At 36.5% G+C, this 18,242-nt stretch overlaps 1 protein-coding gene across 6 annotated transcripts in view; it reads right to left on the bottom strand.

The window, feature by feature from the left end:
* Positions 1 to 18,242, bottom strand: part of LOC143343679 (protein amalgam) — a 277,114-nt gene that overhangs the window by 53,038 nt on the left and 205,834 nt on the right. Inside the window, exons 7-8 of one of the 6 annotated variants that reach the window (XR_013079998.1) lie at positions 13,623 to 13,952; positions 13,423 to 13,532 (exon numbers count right to left, since the gene is read on the bottom strand). The exons of 4 other annotated variants lie outside the window; for them this stretch is intronic. Coding sequence is in view for 1 of the 2 variants with exons in the window: in XM_076768820.1 (XP_076624935.1) it covers positions 13,916 to 13,952 (37 nt within the window). In the remaining variant the exon portion in view is untranslated. Of the gene's footprint in view, positions 1 to 13,422; positions 13,953 to 18,242 lie in introns of those variants that run through there. One more of the 6 variants, XM_076768820.1, reaches the window with a different exon arrangement.

Below are 18,242 nucleotides of genomic sequence, written 5' to 3'. Positions count from 1 at the left end.
AAAAAGAAAACAGACTTGCAGCACTTTAAAAACAAACGGTTCATATATTTCCAAGACTATGTCCTTTAAGAAAATGGGGAAAAAATCGATTTTGTTGGCGGTTTACAGTAAAAGACCCTCTTAAGTGACTCAAATTACGGAATTAAATTATAGAGAACATTATAAATTATACAGAAACTGTCTTCTCATTAATTAATACCATCTTTACGGTACACGTATCCGCGGTAAATCATTCTGTTATATGATCTTTTGTAAATCACTCGTCCTGAACATTTTTATTATCCGTGTCTCGTACCTATGTTTTATCGCCTTTCATCCATCTCTATTGTCCCGTGTCCAATATACACGTTCAAAACCTACCGCCAATCTACCACGCGACCTAATTCTGTCTTTTCTAATAGAAACGCGTGCGTACACGTGCTAGGCAACGTCTACCCACAGTATCCATTAACACTTCCGCCATAACTGTAGGTCCACATCCTTTTTACATTATTTTTACCCTTTTCTACATTATTCATACAATATTTCTTCGTCTAAATTTCCCGTTTACACATTTTTTATCGACCGTTAGTATCGTGGGGCCTTTAAAAACATTTCAACATCACAAAATATACTATGCAAAAATAAAAATCAACGACTTCCTCGTGCAAATTAATTACGAATAAAATAAATATACTTGCCGGGGTATCAAACGTAATAATATCCTTCCAAGTTATAATTACAATTGCAAAGTATAAATCTCAAATGCTGCAAACACTGCAAAGTCTCATTCGAAATCTTTAAAATTGCAATTTTCTTTCAGCGAGTAAGACATTTGGGAAATCAGCTTTGTGCTTGAAACTGTCCATAGATTTCCGGTTTAACGAATTATTAATTCTGAATTAATAAAAAAAGGTGGTGAGGGAAATCGAATAAATAATACTCCACCACAGTATTAAATATAAATTATAATTAAAATTGCAAAGTGTAAATGATTAAGTCTCATTCGAAATCTTTAAAATTGCGATTTTCTTTCAGCGAGTAAGACATTTGAAACTGTCCATGGTTGGACCTCCGATTTAACGAATTATAATTTGAAACTAATAAAAAAAGGTGGTGAGAGGAATCGAATAAATAATACTCCACCATAGTATTAAATATAAACTATAATTAAAATTGCAAAGTGTGAATGATTAAGTTTCATTCGAAATCTTTAAAATTGCGATTTTCTTTCAGCGAGTAAGACATTTGAAACTGTCCATGGTTGGACCTCCGATTTAATGAACTAAATTCCAAACTAATAAAAAAAGGTGGTGAGAGGAATTGAATAAATAATACTCCACCACAGTATTAAATATAAACTATAATTAAAATTGCAAAGTGTAAATGATTAAGTCTCATTCGAAATCTTTAAAATTGCGATTTTCTTTCAGCGAGTAAGACATTTGAAACTGTCCATGGTTGGACCTCCGATTTAACGAATTATAATTTGAAACTAATAAAAAAAGGTGGTGAGAGGAATTGAATAAATAATACTCCACCACAGTATTAAATATAAACTATAATTAAAATTGCAAAGTGTAAATGATTAAGTCTCATTCGAAATCTTTAAAATTGCGATTTTCTTTTAGCGAGTAAGACATTTGAAACTGTCCATGGTTGGACCTCCGATTTAACGAATTATAATTTGAAACTAATAAAAAAAGGTGGTGAGAGGAATTGAATAAATAATACTCCACCACAGTATTAAATATAAACTATAATTAAAATTGCAAAGTGTAAATGATTAAGTCTCATTCGAAATCTTTAAAATTGCGATTTTCTTTTAGCGAGTAAGACATTTGAAACTGTCCATGGTTGGACCTCCGATTTAACAAACTATAATTCCAAACTAATAAAAAAAGGTGGTGAGGGGAATCGAATAAATAATACTCCACCACAGTATTAAATATAAACTATAATTAAAATTGCAAAGTGTGAATGATTAAGTTTCATTCGAAATCCTTAAAATTGCGATTTTCTTTCAGCGAGTAAGACATTTGAAACTGTCCATGGTTGGACCTCCGATTTAACGAATTATAATTTGAAACTAATAAAAAAAGGTGGTGAGAGGAATTGAATAAATAATACTCCACCACAGTATTAAATATAAACTATAATTAAAATTGCAAAGTGTGAATGATTAAGTTTCATTCGAAATCCTTAAAATTGCGATTTTCTTTCAGCGAGTAAGACATTTGAAACTGTCCATGGTTGGACCTCCGATTTAACGAATTATAATTTGAAACTAATAAAAAAAGGTGGTGAATCGAATAAATAATGCTCCACCGTAGTATTAAATATATTATAAAATAAGAAAGTCCACGCGAGCCGCAGGATATAAATAATTGAATCGGTGCACGGATCCCAAGATGGCGTCGAAACGCGAGGATCCGCCGTAACGAAATATCAAAACTGACCGCAAAGGGTTAGACCACGTTATCGGCTCACGAACCAATTGAAACTACGGGTGATGTATAGGCGGTCGTTTCTTATACGGTGCCCTTAGGAGGGATTCCGTGTTAACAGAATCGATGTTAGCGAAGGTGGCACGTGTATCAGATACGGGACCGCAAGAAGCGGTCGTTTTCTTTTCTCTACGGGGGGTACGCGCTGACAGCGACCATTTCTCGTCGACGAAATACGAGGACCGATTCCGCATTATCGCGGCGTGTCGGTGTCATTCCGCGGCCTTAATTATGCAGCCGGCGTATCTGGCTGCAGCCGCGGAAGTTTGCCATTTATTGCTTTCACCGCATTAGAAATGTCTGCTGTTCCATGCACAAACCCGGCTAGCGCTTTAAATACAGATAACAGCTGGCTTTTTCTGCCCTCCCGGACGAACTTCATTGTTAATCTCGCGCGAGGGGGCGAAATTTTCGGATTATCGTGCCACCACAACCCCTCCTTTTGGTTAATTCCTTCGTGCTTCATTTTTTCTTCCCTTTCATTTACTTCTCTTGGAAATTTAAGAACATTAAATTTGTAAATAAATGCACTATTAACCATATATAATCCATTGACTATTTTTGGAGTTATGGACGTTAGGAAATTGGACCACTATACGGGGTTAAGGAAGAACTTTTTGAATATTCTTAGAATTATTCTTATAATTTTCGCATTACCGTACCACTACACACCTTCCTTTTGGTTAATTCCTTCGCGCCTCATTTTTTTCTTCCTTTTCATTCGAGAGATAAAATACTTTTCTTGGAAATTTAAGAAAATTAAATTTGTAAATAAATGCACTATTTACCATATACAGGGTGTTCAGCCAAACCTGGGGAAAATTTTAATGGGAGATTCTAGAGGCCAAAATAAGACGAAAATCAAGAATACTAATTTTTTGATTGAGACTTCATTAAAAAAAGTTATTAACCTTTAAAGTACCGCCTGTAGAACGACAACCTGTGAGCAAACCTTACAACCCATGTATTTTTTCGGCCCATTTTTAAAATTTAGGCACCTACGCCCTACCGATTTTTCTGAAAAATTAGTTTTTGATTTTTAATAATTTTGTTTGACGACCTACAGAAACGTTGGCTAATACTTTTTTGTACGTACTCATGAGTTCTATTTCAGAAAAAAGTTTCATTAAAATATATTCACTATTGTAGGAGTTGAGGCTGTTTGAAAATTGAACCATTTTTATGGGGTTTCACTCATTTTACGGGGTCAGGGATCAACTTTTCAAATATTTTTGCGATTTCTACATATTCTCCATCAAAATACGCGTAGTTTACTTTTTTAAACATCAAAATCCTTCAATCCGTTCAGGAGTTATGATGTTTTAAAGATTCCCATGAAATTTCGGAGAACCATTACTGGCCTCGCATTATATTTTCTTTGAGGAATTTTTTTCTCGAAAGTGAGTAGGAATTGGGGGGTATGTGTAATGACCAAAAATGATTGTCATTAACCCCTTAGCGAAACATAATTTTTTTAAAAAGATCTGGAAATTTTTTTCTCCGCTGAAAAATTTAAGTGAAACATATCAATGTATGGTCTGACATTACATTTTCGGTAAGGATTTTTTTTCTCGAAAGTGCGTAGGATTTCGGGGGTATGTCTGTTCACCAAAAATGATTGAAATTGACTCCCGCAACCGAAAATATTTTTTCCAGAATGATTTAAAATTTTTAAATTTAATTTTTTAATAACTTTTAAAGGAAGCCTCAATCGAGAAATTAATATTCTTAATCTTCGTCTTATTTTGGCCTCTAGAATCTCCCATTAAAATTTTTCCCAGGTGTGGCCGAACACCCTGTATAATAATATTCTGCAAAAGTAAAATTTTAATTTTAGACGAATGTAAACTACATAACCTAAAGATCGTTTCAATACTTATTTTTGTAACTTTGTTAAAATTCACAAATTCTATCCAAATTTACTTCCCTCAACGTCTTAACTTGAGAATGAATTTTTCTAGTAAAGTGTTAATACTGTTAACAGTAAGTCAATTACAAAAAAAAACTCATGAAATAGTGTACGTAATAATTTAATTCTTAATGTCGGTTCGCAGGAATTATATTTCCGATCGAAGCTGCCACACGTAGCATTAAAAGTGCATGGAATGCAATAATCGAGTCAGAATATTGACGTTACGGGTCGATTAATCACTATAAAGCGTACATGCTCGATCGAGTGTCTAACGCAATTGATTCGAGTAGGCTAATTATTGCCGATTGTTAATATCATCAAAGGGGTTTGTGTCCCCCAGACCAGTTGATAATCCTAATAAAAATCAAAACCTATCCACGACTTGTAAATTTCTAATTGGAGTAGCCCCACGACACAGCAAAATAAGATCGCTGTAAAACGAATAATTCTCGATGGAACCTTTGCATGCGAGCAAACGTGATGAACCTAATCCAATAAAACTGCCAGTAAATTGCATACTGGTCTACACGAGCGCGATTGGTTTGATTGATTAACTAATTGTTAATCAGCGAATCGATTCATTTCGAACGCAGTTCGAACCTTGGTAATGAACGTTATTCATCGTTTCCTTACGAAACGAGCACGTCTTTCCAATACCGGTGTAGCCCGAAGACAAACGTAAATGCACCAGTGACGCAATCAGCGCTTTTCTGATTACGTTTGAGCGAGTTGCAACTGCAATTGCCAGCGATGCAATTTACCAAACGTTGATATCAAAGACGATACCGACGTCGAAGGAATTGCCAGATCCCTTTGAGGATATCTGGAAAACGATTCGATAAGCAACCTAAAACAGTTACTTTTGTAATTACACTGGCGATCGTTTCAAAACCCCCAACGGGGCAATTTTATTCGCGGCGTGCAAATATATTTGTGGGATCTTGGTAGTAATAATCACTCTGTTACGTTCACCTTTGTATTTACTTATTTAAAGACGGAGAAATGCTTTATAGGTAACACGATCCAGTTATATTACTGTACTGTTAGTAGCTTCAAATTTTTTTAAATAAATTTGTCAATTTTTCAACGATTTTAAGATGGTCAATATTCTTTTTAACGGAGTGGAGCATTTTTATCGATGTCAAGGCAAATACAATAATGTTTGACAACGTGACCTTTAAATGACCTAGTGTTGTGAAAAATAGTCAAGGTTATGTATAGGTCACCTTGTCACACATCATTGTATTTACCTTAGTATCAATTGCAATACCATAATGAGTACCAGAAGGTTTAGGTACAGGAAACGTTGATGTATGACAATGTGACCTTTAAATGACCTATTGTTGTGAAAAATAGTCAAGGTTATTTAGAGGTCACCTTGTCACACATCATTGTATTTACCTTAGTATCAATTGCAATACCACAATGAGTACCAGAAGGTTTAGGTACAGGAAACGTTGATGTATGACAATGTGACCTTTAAATGACCTATTGTTGTGAAAAATAGTCAAGGTTATTTAGAGGTCACCTTGTAATACATCATTGTATTAGCATCGGTTACAATGCCACAAAGTTTTCAGGAAACGTTTGGGAGAAAACATTCTCGGGGAATAGCTGTGCAAATAATTGAAGAATTAATTGAGATCGGTGATTAAAATTGTCGAGTACGTAACGAAAGGTATTTTAGATATCAGGTTAATCGGTTTCTAGCGTAGTGAAACGCAGGAAATCGGAGGGTTAGGCTTCCTAAATGCATCAGTTTTAGGGGCACCCTTCAGCCTTTATTAAATTACACTTTCCGCAACGTCCTATCGTAAATACTCTCGCAATCTTTTCGCTCGTTCATTCCGGTTCTACACATTCACCTATCACCTAGCCTGTTCTCGGGACGATTATCTCTCACGCAAATCGAGCATAGACCCACCTTAACCGTAATTCGCTGTTCGCACTCCTTTCGCGTCCCAAACTGGATAGTCGAGTAAGTGCCAAGGGCCTCGAGATAGTACGACAGAAATGTGTTGGGGATTCTTGTCGATTGAACAGGAATTTCGTGTAAACTGTGGCTTCCTTTCGCGTGGAGCATAAGTATCCATAACTGTCGAAGCTCCCGGGAATTACCAAGATTAAAATACTTGGATACGCATGGTCTCGACAACCAATTAAGATGGCGGACGGATAACGATAATTTACAAGTTTGAGATTTCACAGCGGGAAAATTCTAAGAAGAATACGGCTGTATTTTAGCGGATAAAATTACAAAATTTTTGGTCAATTTTGCAAACGAAAATTGAACCAGATGACTATATGAGACCTAGGTACAATTTAATAATTTTTGTAATCAATATTCATAACTCTTAACATTTTAGTTATTTATACTCTAAATATGGGACGTAACAAATGATGTATGACGTATGACGTCGTCTAGTTTTTCTATGTCGGTTTTGTAGGTTTAAGGAAGTATTTTTACAACATTTGAAAGGTCATTTAATGTCAGCCTGGCTAAAATACGCGGTGCAACCTTTGTTTTATTTTATTCTGAGATTTAATTTTCACTTTAATTGCTACGTAACCACGTTTACAGTATTTCCACTCCTTTCTGAGTATTATATTTTTTCTCGTCATACTTGTTGAGTTCACCTTTAACTTAATGAGACGACAAACGTCATAAATTAGCAAACAACCTCCGGTGGAACTTTTCATAAAGTTTTTTTAAATCTTAATTACTTACTTTGTCATACAAGTGAAAATAACATATAGAAACAATTTTTAAATCTTTCCTATTTTATTTTAGTAACTAACAGTTAATTATTATTGCTTTCTATGCCAGTTGCTGTGAATTGGTTTATCTGAAAAATGTCAAATATATTATATTTTCTATTTTGTGTGATTTGATAATATCTGAAAAATTGTTTTATTTGTGAATAAACTTCCCCTTTTATTTGATTTTGTTATTATCAACGAACTGTTGTAATTGATAAGAAGAATTCTTATTTGTTAAATATATTTCAATACACATTTACACTGTGAAAGAAAATGTCCCATTTATAATTTAAAATACAGATTACTGTGAATTTCGTAGTATTTATGTTAGATACATTTTCTTTCTTGTCATATTTCTCTTTCTTCTCTAGTTAATTTATTCTTGTAAAAGAACGTTCTTTTGTGGGTTAAAGGGAAGCAAAACCTTCGTTGTAACAAAAGAAACACGGGAAAGGACTGAAAACGAAGGAACATGTTAAATGAAAATACACAAAGGTCTGCAGCGTAAAGGCACACCGAAACCTTACTGGATTTGGTGTAATTTGTAAATTGTGCGTTCGCGTGTTTGTCAGGAAAAAAGTTATCTCTTACTGTTTAATATATAACAAACGCGATACGAAGAAAAACTTTTAATTACTTTAAAGAAAAGAGAAGGAGAGAATTTACAAAAATAAAAGTTCAATTTCGTTGGACAGTGTTATTAGCAAGCAACGCGACAAAACACTCTGCGTCGATTCTAGCGTCTCTTCCATTTATCTTCACTCTAGATGAACTTCTGCAAGCTTTCCACTCCAGTTTGCCGCGTATCGGTTCTACGTTTCTCCCCATGAGAAGTGGCTACGCGTAACGAGCACAATTTCCACGGTGATTTGTGCTTAATTGCCGAGCATTTTATAGGGTCGTAGTTTAACCTCCTTTATCTTTAATCTGTTTTGCATGAACTTCCAGCTTCCGATTAACCACGCGCGATTATTGATGCTTAATAAGCCTACAATAGGCTGGGCTTAAACCGGTGTTCATTATCGCTTTATTTAGGACCTTGGGATAAAGCTGCAAGACTGAAAGTCAAATAATCGATACTCGTTTACCCGGAGAGTTTATGCCAGACACGGATAGAATTTTAAATAATCAATTCAACTATGGTATATCAACTAATACTAAAGACAGTTTCTTCAAGATTGATAATTAGAGGATGTTAAATAGTTAAGTTAGTCAAATTCAATATAAATTGCTAAGAAATAATATTTATCATATAACTGTAAGTAATAAACACAGAAACAAATTTAAAATTCTTCAAACGAAAATTATAAAATAGACTTTCACATATTTCTCGCCCTCCCCTTTAAGCAAGTCTTCTGGATACGTCACTAATAATGAACATTATACAAGGTGTTCGGCTACCTCTGGGAAAAATTTTAATGGGAGATACTAGAGGCCAAAATAAGACGAAAATCAAGAACACCAACTTTTTGATTCAGGTTTCGTTAAAAAGTTATTAACGTTTAAAGTTCCATACCTACCAGAACTTATTCCGGCGAAATTAAAAAATTTCAAATCGTTCTGGAAAAAATATTTTCAGTTGCAGGGGTTAATTACAAGTACGTTTGGTCAACAGAAATACCCCCAAAATCCTACTCAGTTTCGAGAAAAAAATTCCTTACCGAATATGTAATGTCTGACCATACATTGATATGTTTCACTGAAATTTTTCAGCGGAGAAAATATTTTCAGACGTTTCTAAAAAAATTATTTTTATCTAAGGGGTTAATCACAATCATTTTTGGTCATTACACATACCTCTCAATTCCTACTCACTTTCGAGAAAAAAATTCCTTACCGAAAATCTAATGTGAGGCCAGAAATGGTTCTCATGCGAATCTTTAAAATATCATAACTCCTGAACGGATTGGAGGATTTTAATATTTCAAAAACCAAACTACGCATATTTTGATGGAGAATATGTTGAAATTCCAAAAATATTCGAAAAGTTGTTCCTTGATTCCTCAAAATGAGAAAAACCCTATAAAAATGGTCTAATTTTCAAACAGCCATAACTCCTATAATAGTGAATATATTTCAATGAAACTTTTTTCTGAACTAGTGCTCAAGAGCATCTACAAAAGAGTATTAGACAAAATTTCCATACATCGCCAATCAAAATTACTAAAAATAAAAAACGAATTTTTAAGGAAAATCGTCAGGTGATAAGGTGCCTAAATTTTTCGGTGAAGAAAAAAAATTTCAAATCTGTCTGGAAAAATTACTTTCAGTTGCAGGGGTCAATTACAACCATTTTTGGTCCATAGTCATACCCCGAAAATCCTACACACTTGCGAGAAAAAAATTCGTGTAGATGAACAAATTTTATTAATAATTTTGTTAATAACTTTTTAACGAAGCCTCAATCAAGAAATTGGTATTCTTGATTTTCGTCTTATTTTGGCCTCTAGAATCGCTCATTAAAATTTTTTCCAGGTGTGGCCGAACACCCTGTATGGTTAAGTTAATCAAATTCAATATAAATTGCTAAGAAATAATATTTATCAGTTTTATGACTGTAAGTAATAAACATATTAGAAAGAAATTTTAAATTCTTCAAATGAAAATTAAAAAATGGACTTTCACATATTTCAATCCTTCTCCCCCCTTTAAGCAAGTCTTCTGGATACGTCATTAATAATGAACATTATATAATTAAGTTATCCAAATTCAATATAAATTGCTAAGAAATAATATTTATCAGTTTTATAACTGTAATTTTATATATTATAGATATTGGCGTAAATAGTATAGAAAATAAATTATTTTATAAGGACAGTTGCTCGTTGAGTTTCCAATTCCACGTTTTCCGGGCCGGATGGAAGACAATAAATCTTGGCATGCAGTTACGGCATGGAGGGCCGTTAACTTTTGATAATGGTTTCGTATTAGCTTCGTTCTGGTCGGTCGTGAAAGTTTTCTTATACTCGTGTATTAAGGGGTCACGTTCGCTGATACGATACGGAATTCGCTATTCCCCGCTATCTTGATGCTTCCGAACTCGCGGAGTACAATTTCGAGTATATATAAAATTCGAAGTTTACGAGGTTTGTATGGGGAATCTGATAAACGTTATACGCGTTTCGCTACATGTAAGTTCATTCCGGCCGGTCAACGACGTCGTTGAAACGCCAGTAATCGATCAGATTGGACACACGAATCTGACAAAACGTGTGTGCATCTTTTCTATAGAATCGAAAACTTAATTTCGTACTATTATTTTCCACTTCCTACGCTTTTCGCGAGTATTTAAGAGTATTTACAGATGAAAATATACATACATTAGTCATCCTACGACGCGACAGGTGCACATAACTTCACTTTGCTCCTATGGGACGCGAGACAATTTATTTGAAATGTCTCAGTCGCTCTGGGCCTCTAACTTGTTCGAGCGTAACACTTGCTACGGTTTCACTATAACATTTCATTTACAGACGAAACTATACATTAATTTGTAATTAAACTACGACACGACGCGTATACACTGCATAAAGTTACGTTAACGAAAGAACACGTGTGGCTCTGAAAGACCTCGGAGGGTCGACAAAGACAAAATGACGTATGCCCTCTTTCTCGATTCACCGAAGCTGCCCAAAGTAAGTTTGGACCGTCTCGTGGGAGTCGAGAGAGAAAGGCTCACACTTCCCTTCTCGCTTTTGAACAACTAACATCCGACCTCTCGTCAACAGGTCTCCACTGGCCTCTGCTGACCATTGCTGACCACTCCTGGAATTTCTGACAACGTATAACGATTACGACTGGCTACTGTTAGTCTCTCCCAGCCTCTGCTGGCCCCTGCTGACCACCACTTATATTTCTGACAACGTATAACGATTACTACTGACGTCTGCCAGCCTCTGCTGGCCTCTGCTGACCGCTGCCGACCACTCCTGTTACTTCTGACAACGTATAACGATTACGACTGGCTACTGTCTGCCCCTGCTGGACTCTGCTGACCACCGCTTATATTTCTGACAACGTATAACGATTACTACTGACGTCTGCCAGCCTCCGCTGGCCTCTGCTGACCGCTGCCGACCACTCCTGTTACTTCTGACAACGTATAACGATTACGACTGTCTACTGTTAGCCTTTCCCAGCCTCTGCTGGCCCCTGCTGACCACCACTTATATTTCTGACAACGTATAACGATTCCTACTGACTTCTGCCTGCCTCCGCTGGATTCTGCTGACCGCTCCTGACCACTCTTGATACTTCTGACAACGTATAACGATTACAACTTGCTACTGCCTGCCCCTGCTGGACTCTGCTTGCCACTGCTTGCCACTGCTTGCCACTGCTAGCCTCTGCTGGACTCTACTTGCCTCTGCTGACCGCTGCTGACCACTGCTGACCACCGTTTATATTTCTGGCAACGTACAACGATTACTACTGGCTACTGCCAGCCTCTGCTGACCTCTGCCAGCATCTCCCGACCTAAGCTGGCCTCTGCCAACATCTCCCGACGTCAGATGACCATCACTGACCACAACTGACCGTTGCTGACAACTTGTCGCATGATGTAACATAATATAATATGTTTATATGTATTAAAGTTTTGTATAATGTAAATCTGTGACAATAAATGATATAAATTTAAAGAATTCGATGTGTTTTCATCATTTTTTACCCCTCCTTCCCTCTCCAAATTTCCCAAATTAGAAATGACGTCATTTCTAAGAATTTCTGAAAATTCTCGGGTCCCTGGAACTTACCGGGGTCCCTGAAACTTCTCGGAATCCCTGAAATTTCCAAGAAGTTTCAGGCAGCGGCTAAAATCCCGGCCTGAATTTTTCGGCAAAATTTTAAAGAGCTATTACGTAACATTATGTAATATTACGTAATATTACGTAATATTACGTAATAGCTCTCCAAAATTTCTCGCGGCCGGAATTTTCCGGCAAAAATTGCGTAATATTACGTAACATTATGTAATATTACGTAACATTACGTAATAGCTCTCCAAAATTTCTCGCGGCCGGAATTTTTCGGCAAAAATTACGTAATATTACGTAACATTATGTAATATTACGTAACATTACGCAATAGCTCTCCAAAATTTCTCGCGGCCGGAATTTTTCGGCAGAAATTACGTAATATTACGTAACATTATGTAATATTACGTAACATTACGTAATAGCTCTTCAAAATTTCTCGCGGCCGGAATTTTTCGGCAAAAATTACGTAATATTACGTAACATTATGTAATATTACGTAATATTACGTAACAGCTCTTCAAAATTTCTCCGGCCGGAATCTTTCAGCAGACATTACGTAATGTTACGTAATATTACGTAATTTGAAATGGCGGGAAATTTGAAATCTTTTCGGGGAACTTAGAAAATTTTAAAAGATTCGGAGCGTCTTATAACTAAGGAAATGATTTCGATAGGAAACGAAGGGTAAAAATGATGAGAACACATAGAATTCTTTGAAATTATATCATTTATTGCAATAGATTTACATTATACAACACTTTAATACATATAAACATATTATATTACATTACATCGTGTCACAATTTGTCAGCAACGGTCAGCGTTGGTCAGCGATGGTCAGCTGACGTCGGGAGATGTTGGCAGAGGTCAGCAGAGGGTGGCAGTAGCCAGTAGTAATCGTTGTACGTTGTTAGAAATATAAACGGTGGTCAGCAGTGGTGAGCAGCGGTCAGCAGAGGCAAGCTTAGGCCAGGGGACGCTGGCAGAGGTCAACGGAGGAAGGCAGGAGTCGTAGTAATCGTTGTACGTTGCCAGAAGTATAAACGGTGGTCAGCAGAGGCCAGCAGTGGCAAGCAGAGATCACCAGGGGCGAATAGTAGCAAGTAGTAAGCGTTATATATTGTCGGAAGCATCAGAGGTGGTCAACAGCGGTCAGCAGAGACGAGCAAAGGCATGCAGTGGCAAGCAGAGATCAGCAGGGGCGAACAGTAGCATGTAGTAATTGTTATACGATGTCAGAAGCATCAGGGGTGGTCAGCAGTGTTCAGCAGAGGCCAGCAAAGGCATGCACAGGCAAGCAGAAACCTGCAAAGGCAAGCAGAGACTTGTAGGGGCATGCAGTAGTAAGTATTAATCGTTATACATTATCAGAAATACCTGCAGTGGTCAGTAGCGTTCGACAGAGGCCAGGAAAGTTCAGCAGAGAGAAGTACACGCTGACAGAGATCAGCAAAGACCAACAGAGGTTAGCAGAAGTCAGTAGTAATCGTTATAGGTTGTTAGAAATATAAGCGATGGTCAGCAGAGTCCAGCAGAGGCAAGCAGTAATCAGGAGCAGTCAGTAACAGTCGCTGTATGGTGTCAAAAGTTGTCGGGAGCTCTGTACTTTTGTCAGCACTGGTCATCAGAGGTCATCAGAGGCAAATAGAAACCATGAGTAATTTGCAGAGTTCAGTAATGAACTCTAGGAAAGGCAAGTAAAAATACCTGGGCAGTCGAGATTCCGAATCGTATGCCGTTGACGTGAGGTCGGATCTCAGTTGTTAAAAGCCAGAAGGCAAATGTGAGCCTTTCTCTCTCGACTCCCACGAGGCGGTCCGAAATTACTTCGGGTAGCTTCGGAATAATCGAGAAAGAGAGCATGTGTCAGTTTGCCTTTGTCGACTTTCCGAAACTCTACAAGCTCACGTACGCGTGATTTGGTATGTGTGAGTAGGGCACCGGGTGCTGAATCTGGCATCTCTGGTGGTTCAGGCAGGAAAAAACGCATGATTTTACCACTAGAGCGTGTGACCAGTAGAAACATGGCGTCCAGACCTCGAATTTTAAACTCTAACATTTTAGTATACTCTGGTTAATACGAATTACGGAATTATTACGCGGAGCAATGGGTTTTTGTTTAATAGTTTTCTTCGATCGATTGGGCCATGGTTTATAAATTTATCGAAAGGGTGACGGTGTATCGGGAATTAAAATGGCCGTTCATGAGTCATGCAGGATCGGTGAATGGAAAAAACGAATTAGCACGATTCTGACTAGTAATCCCCAGTCTTTCAGAGCGATAGTGTAGATACGTTCACATGGTTAATATTTTTAACGCGTTCCGGGGCACATAGCTGATAATTGATATCCACACGAAACGGTAGACACGAGTAATTTATAGTGGTTCGGCTCCCGGTTCCTGCAAAAGTTTGGCACCGTTTCAAATCGTTGTAAAGTTGACCGAGCCCGTGCAGATGTATCGACATTTACTGGTCGGCTGCGATTCCGTTGATAAATTGCACGTTATTATTTCCATGTCAGTGCATATGCTTACATAATAATAAACGCACGTGAGTTTTCTGCCGTTGCATTGAATTCTAAATCCAAATAGACCGATGGCATAATTACAAATGGATAGAAACGTAACTGGATAGACGACGAGGAAATGGATATCAATGGAATTTAAAAAATATCTCAGGCAAAAGTAAAGGTCAATCCAAGCATTATATTTTAATAATAAAATAACCTGATGTTTAAACTTTTTTAAGCAGTCACGTAGAGTTTATATAAACCTCTTTTCTTTTCCATTTAATCTGTACAACTATCAATTAGGATAAAAAATCAAATTAACCAATAAGTTCGATTAACTGCTAGTTCTAAAACGTTTCTATATAAAAATAATAAATATATTTATTTAACTTCGACAAATAAAAATTCGAGAACGCGTATGCCGATCTGTATGTTAAATGTATATATTTTGTTATTAATTATGCGTCATGCAGCAATATTGTAAAATTTTTAACGCGAAACAATCTTGTTACCGTTTTACGAGCACAGTTCACAACGCATTCAATTACGACAATCTTCATGAAACATAATTCACTGTAATTCATTACACACTGCACCGGTTCGCATTATTGTTGATCCAATTATTCGCGGGGAATTATTATTTAATAGCTGATGATCACTTGTATTATTCCATCGGAGGTTATATTCGATTTTATCGGTTTCGATAAAATACAGTTTACGCTAAATTAAGCTGTGCTATCATCGGCTTGATCCCTCACAGTGACCTCGTTTCAAAATTGCTCGCTTTTGTCACTTTCGACGAGAAACGTTATTTATCCTTTAGCTTCCTAACATTAGTTTTAAGTATCGGCATAGAACAACCCAGAACCAGTTAAAATTCAACGAAAAAATTTCTGGAAATACAATACTTGACAATTTCTTGACAATGAAAATAATTTTCAAGTTTGATACGAAGTCAAAATAAATATGACTAAATAAAATATTTCAAAGACGAAGACCCGATGTTTTCATTATTTTTCAAATATAATTTTTATTAAAATACAAATATAATATTAAAATAAAATCGACTACTTACTATTTGCTATTAGAAATAGAATTTTACCCGAATTGAAAATGTTACATTCGGGTTGTCGATCACTTTAAAATAACACAACGAAATATGCTCTTGATAGAGCGGTGGATGAGATGGAAATCATTGTTTCTTTTCCCTCGTGTACGATGCTGGAAAATGTTCTCTAAAAATTATTCTCACGAACGCAGATTATTTCGTGGCAGTAACGACGACACGAGAATACATAGTTTGCTCGTTCTGCAGGCTGAGTGCGTGCGTTTGTTCCGAATTTCAATGTTTTCCACACCGAATAAATCGCTGTTGTAACAATACTCTTTACCAGATCGTGAAACAGTAAATAACATTTTTTTTTTTGCTATGAAAACTGTCTGAGCGGGCACAAAATACAGGTTACACGACGATTCTGTTTTTTTTTTCACTGGCCCGACAAAACTCGAGAACTCGTGACGTGATAATTCTTGAACATTCGATGCAAAAAAAAAGTCCCTAAAGAACAAAGATAAAAAGGGCGACGTTACGAACAATACATTCAAAAGTATAAAATATGTTTCTAAAGATTTGTTTTCGCGATAAATAAATAGAAGAATTCTTTTTGTTGCATCTGCGCTTAGGAAAGAGCTATAGTTTGACCCAGTTTCCAGAATCACTCTATATGCATATACATATATATAACTTTCAGTGTGTTATTAGATACTAAAATATTAAAATATTGGTAAACTACACGACATCGGTGAAAGTAACTAAATGCGTGGAAACTAACTGGAACAAAAGGTTAAAAATAGTTCTGACCGCAAAGGGTTAATTAGAGATGGACGGTCAAAGCAATATGCGCGTAGACTATCTCTCAGAAGTTTGAACCACCTCTCGATATTTATGGAAATAAAACTTGTCTGTGCGCGTGTACTTGTTGTATTGAACAATTTTTTCCATTAAAACATTACCCAGATCACGTATAAAATAAAAACTGCATAGTTTAAATATCGTTGGTGAAAAAAGGCTAACTGTATCAGAATCTTTGGTTAATTTATTAAAGAATAATATAGTATTTTATCCTTGATCGGTATTTTTATTAAATATAAAATACTTCATAATTCTAAAAATCGAATTTCTAGGCGACAGTGTATATTATAACTTTTGTTTTGTATATATCTCGTTTATTATCAATTATATTGAAAATTTATGTAGAATAAAAAAGTTTCTAAATATAAATTTCAACAACTTTTGTTATATACAATTTTCTTGTAAAACCAATCATAAGCGAGATATCGTGCATTATCCTACGTTGGGGGCACCAATACCTCCCTCTCTTTTTGTACACGAATTTTGCAAGGTCTAGTAGTTCATATTTTAAGTTAAACTGTTTATTACGTGATATCTATACATCTTATGGATGTGTTTAAAGATTCACCCGCAATTGCATGGACGTTTGAACAAAATTTTATTTTGTTCATATCTCGCTTATTATCAATTCTATATAGAGTAAAAATGTTTCTAAATATAAATTTCAACAACTTTTGTCACGTACAATTTTCTTGTAAAATCAACTATAAGCGAGATACTGTACATTGCTTCACGTTTGGGGCACCAATATCTCCCTATCTTCCTACATGGTAGTATTTTTAGGCAGCTAAAGAGCATATTTCCACGAATACAACACGGATTGCAGATACTCGAGTAAATACTTCTTACAAGAGAAGCCTAATCTGCCAAAACAGACATTCCACACAAGTACACACGAAAGACATAATTTCAATGTAGATTGCCAGGCAATGCTTTAGCAGGGAAGCTATGAAATTGTACAGATGCCGTACGCACCAATTATACACACTCATAGAGTTTAAATTGCTAGGAAACTCGTAACTATTATTTCAGCTCACGAGTTACAGCAATCGTACCGTCTGCAGACTATCGTGCGTTTTAATCCCTCCTCCAACATTATCCCTGGTATTATTCCGATAGGAAGTCTTCCCAGGGAGAGTCTACGTTGAAATGCAAAGAGAGATATTACGTTCTTACGCGGGCGCCATTATGTGCAACCATTCCTGACTTCGTCTGACGCTACATGGGCTACGTACACGATGAACTTCCTGCAACCTGCACGATCCACCTCGAGGCTATTATGAAGTATCACACGTTAACGATATTATCCATCGTGAAGTTCACGAATACTGTTTTAATTCGACGATTGAGTATTTTCTGTTAGGTGAAAAGTGAAGAAATAAACTCAGTCGATTCGATCTTTCTGGTTTAGTCAAACTAAACTCGATATATGACGTAAATTTCTCGTACAATCGCCAAGAGCATGAAAACTGAACGAATGATTTATTTGGACGTTCGACCAGGTCAGGATCAAGTAGCAAGACGAGTTCCAGGTACGTTGATTGACGAGTTAGGTCGTCGTAGTAGCCTGATGTCACAGGATAGAGCGCAATGTGGGATTTGCGGTGCGATTATGTTAGTTCGAGCATTGTTGCAGCAGAAATAGTAGAGGCGTAATGCAGATGGTTAGGGATTTGCAACACTGTGTCGTATTGGCAGTTGTGCTGATTAGGGCATATCCTAATCTCCCCGTCCAGGGGAATCAGTGCTTGTAGAGCCTCGCAGATGGATCAAAGACGTCAATTCAATTGGCTTTGATGATTCGTAATGTTTGATTCGCGCTGTTTCAGAGACGTGTGGCACCATCATCTTCTTTCTCGTGAAACGTTTTATCCTTTAGCCTCCTCACGTGCTTCGCGTCGTCA

Source organism: Colletes latitarsis, chromosome 7 (assembly GCF_051014445.1).
Source record: "Colletes latitarsis isolate SP2378_abdomen chromosome 7, iyColLati1, whole genome shotgun sequence".
Lineage (NCBI taxonomy): Eukaryota > Metazoa > Arthropoda > Insecta > Hymenoptera > Colletidae > Colletes > Colletes latitarsis.
The sequence above is the reverse complement of the archived record's forward strand: the minus strand, read 5'-3'. Positions and strand labels throughout refer to the sequence as shown.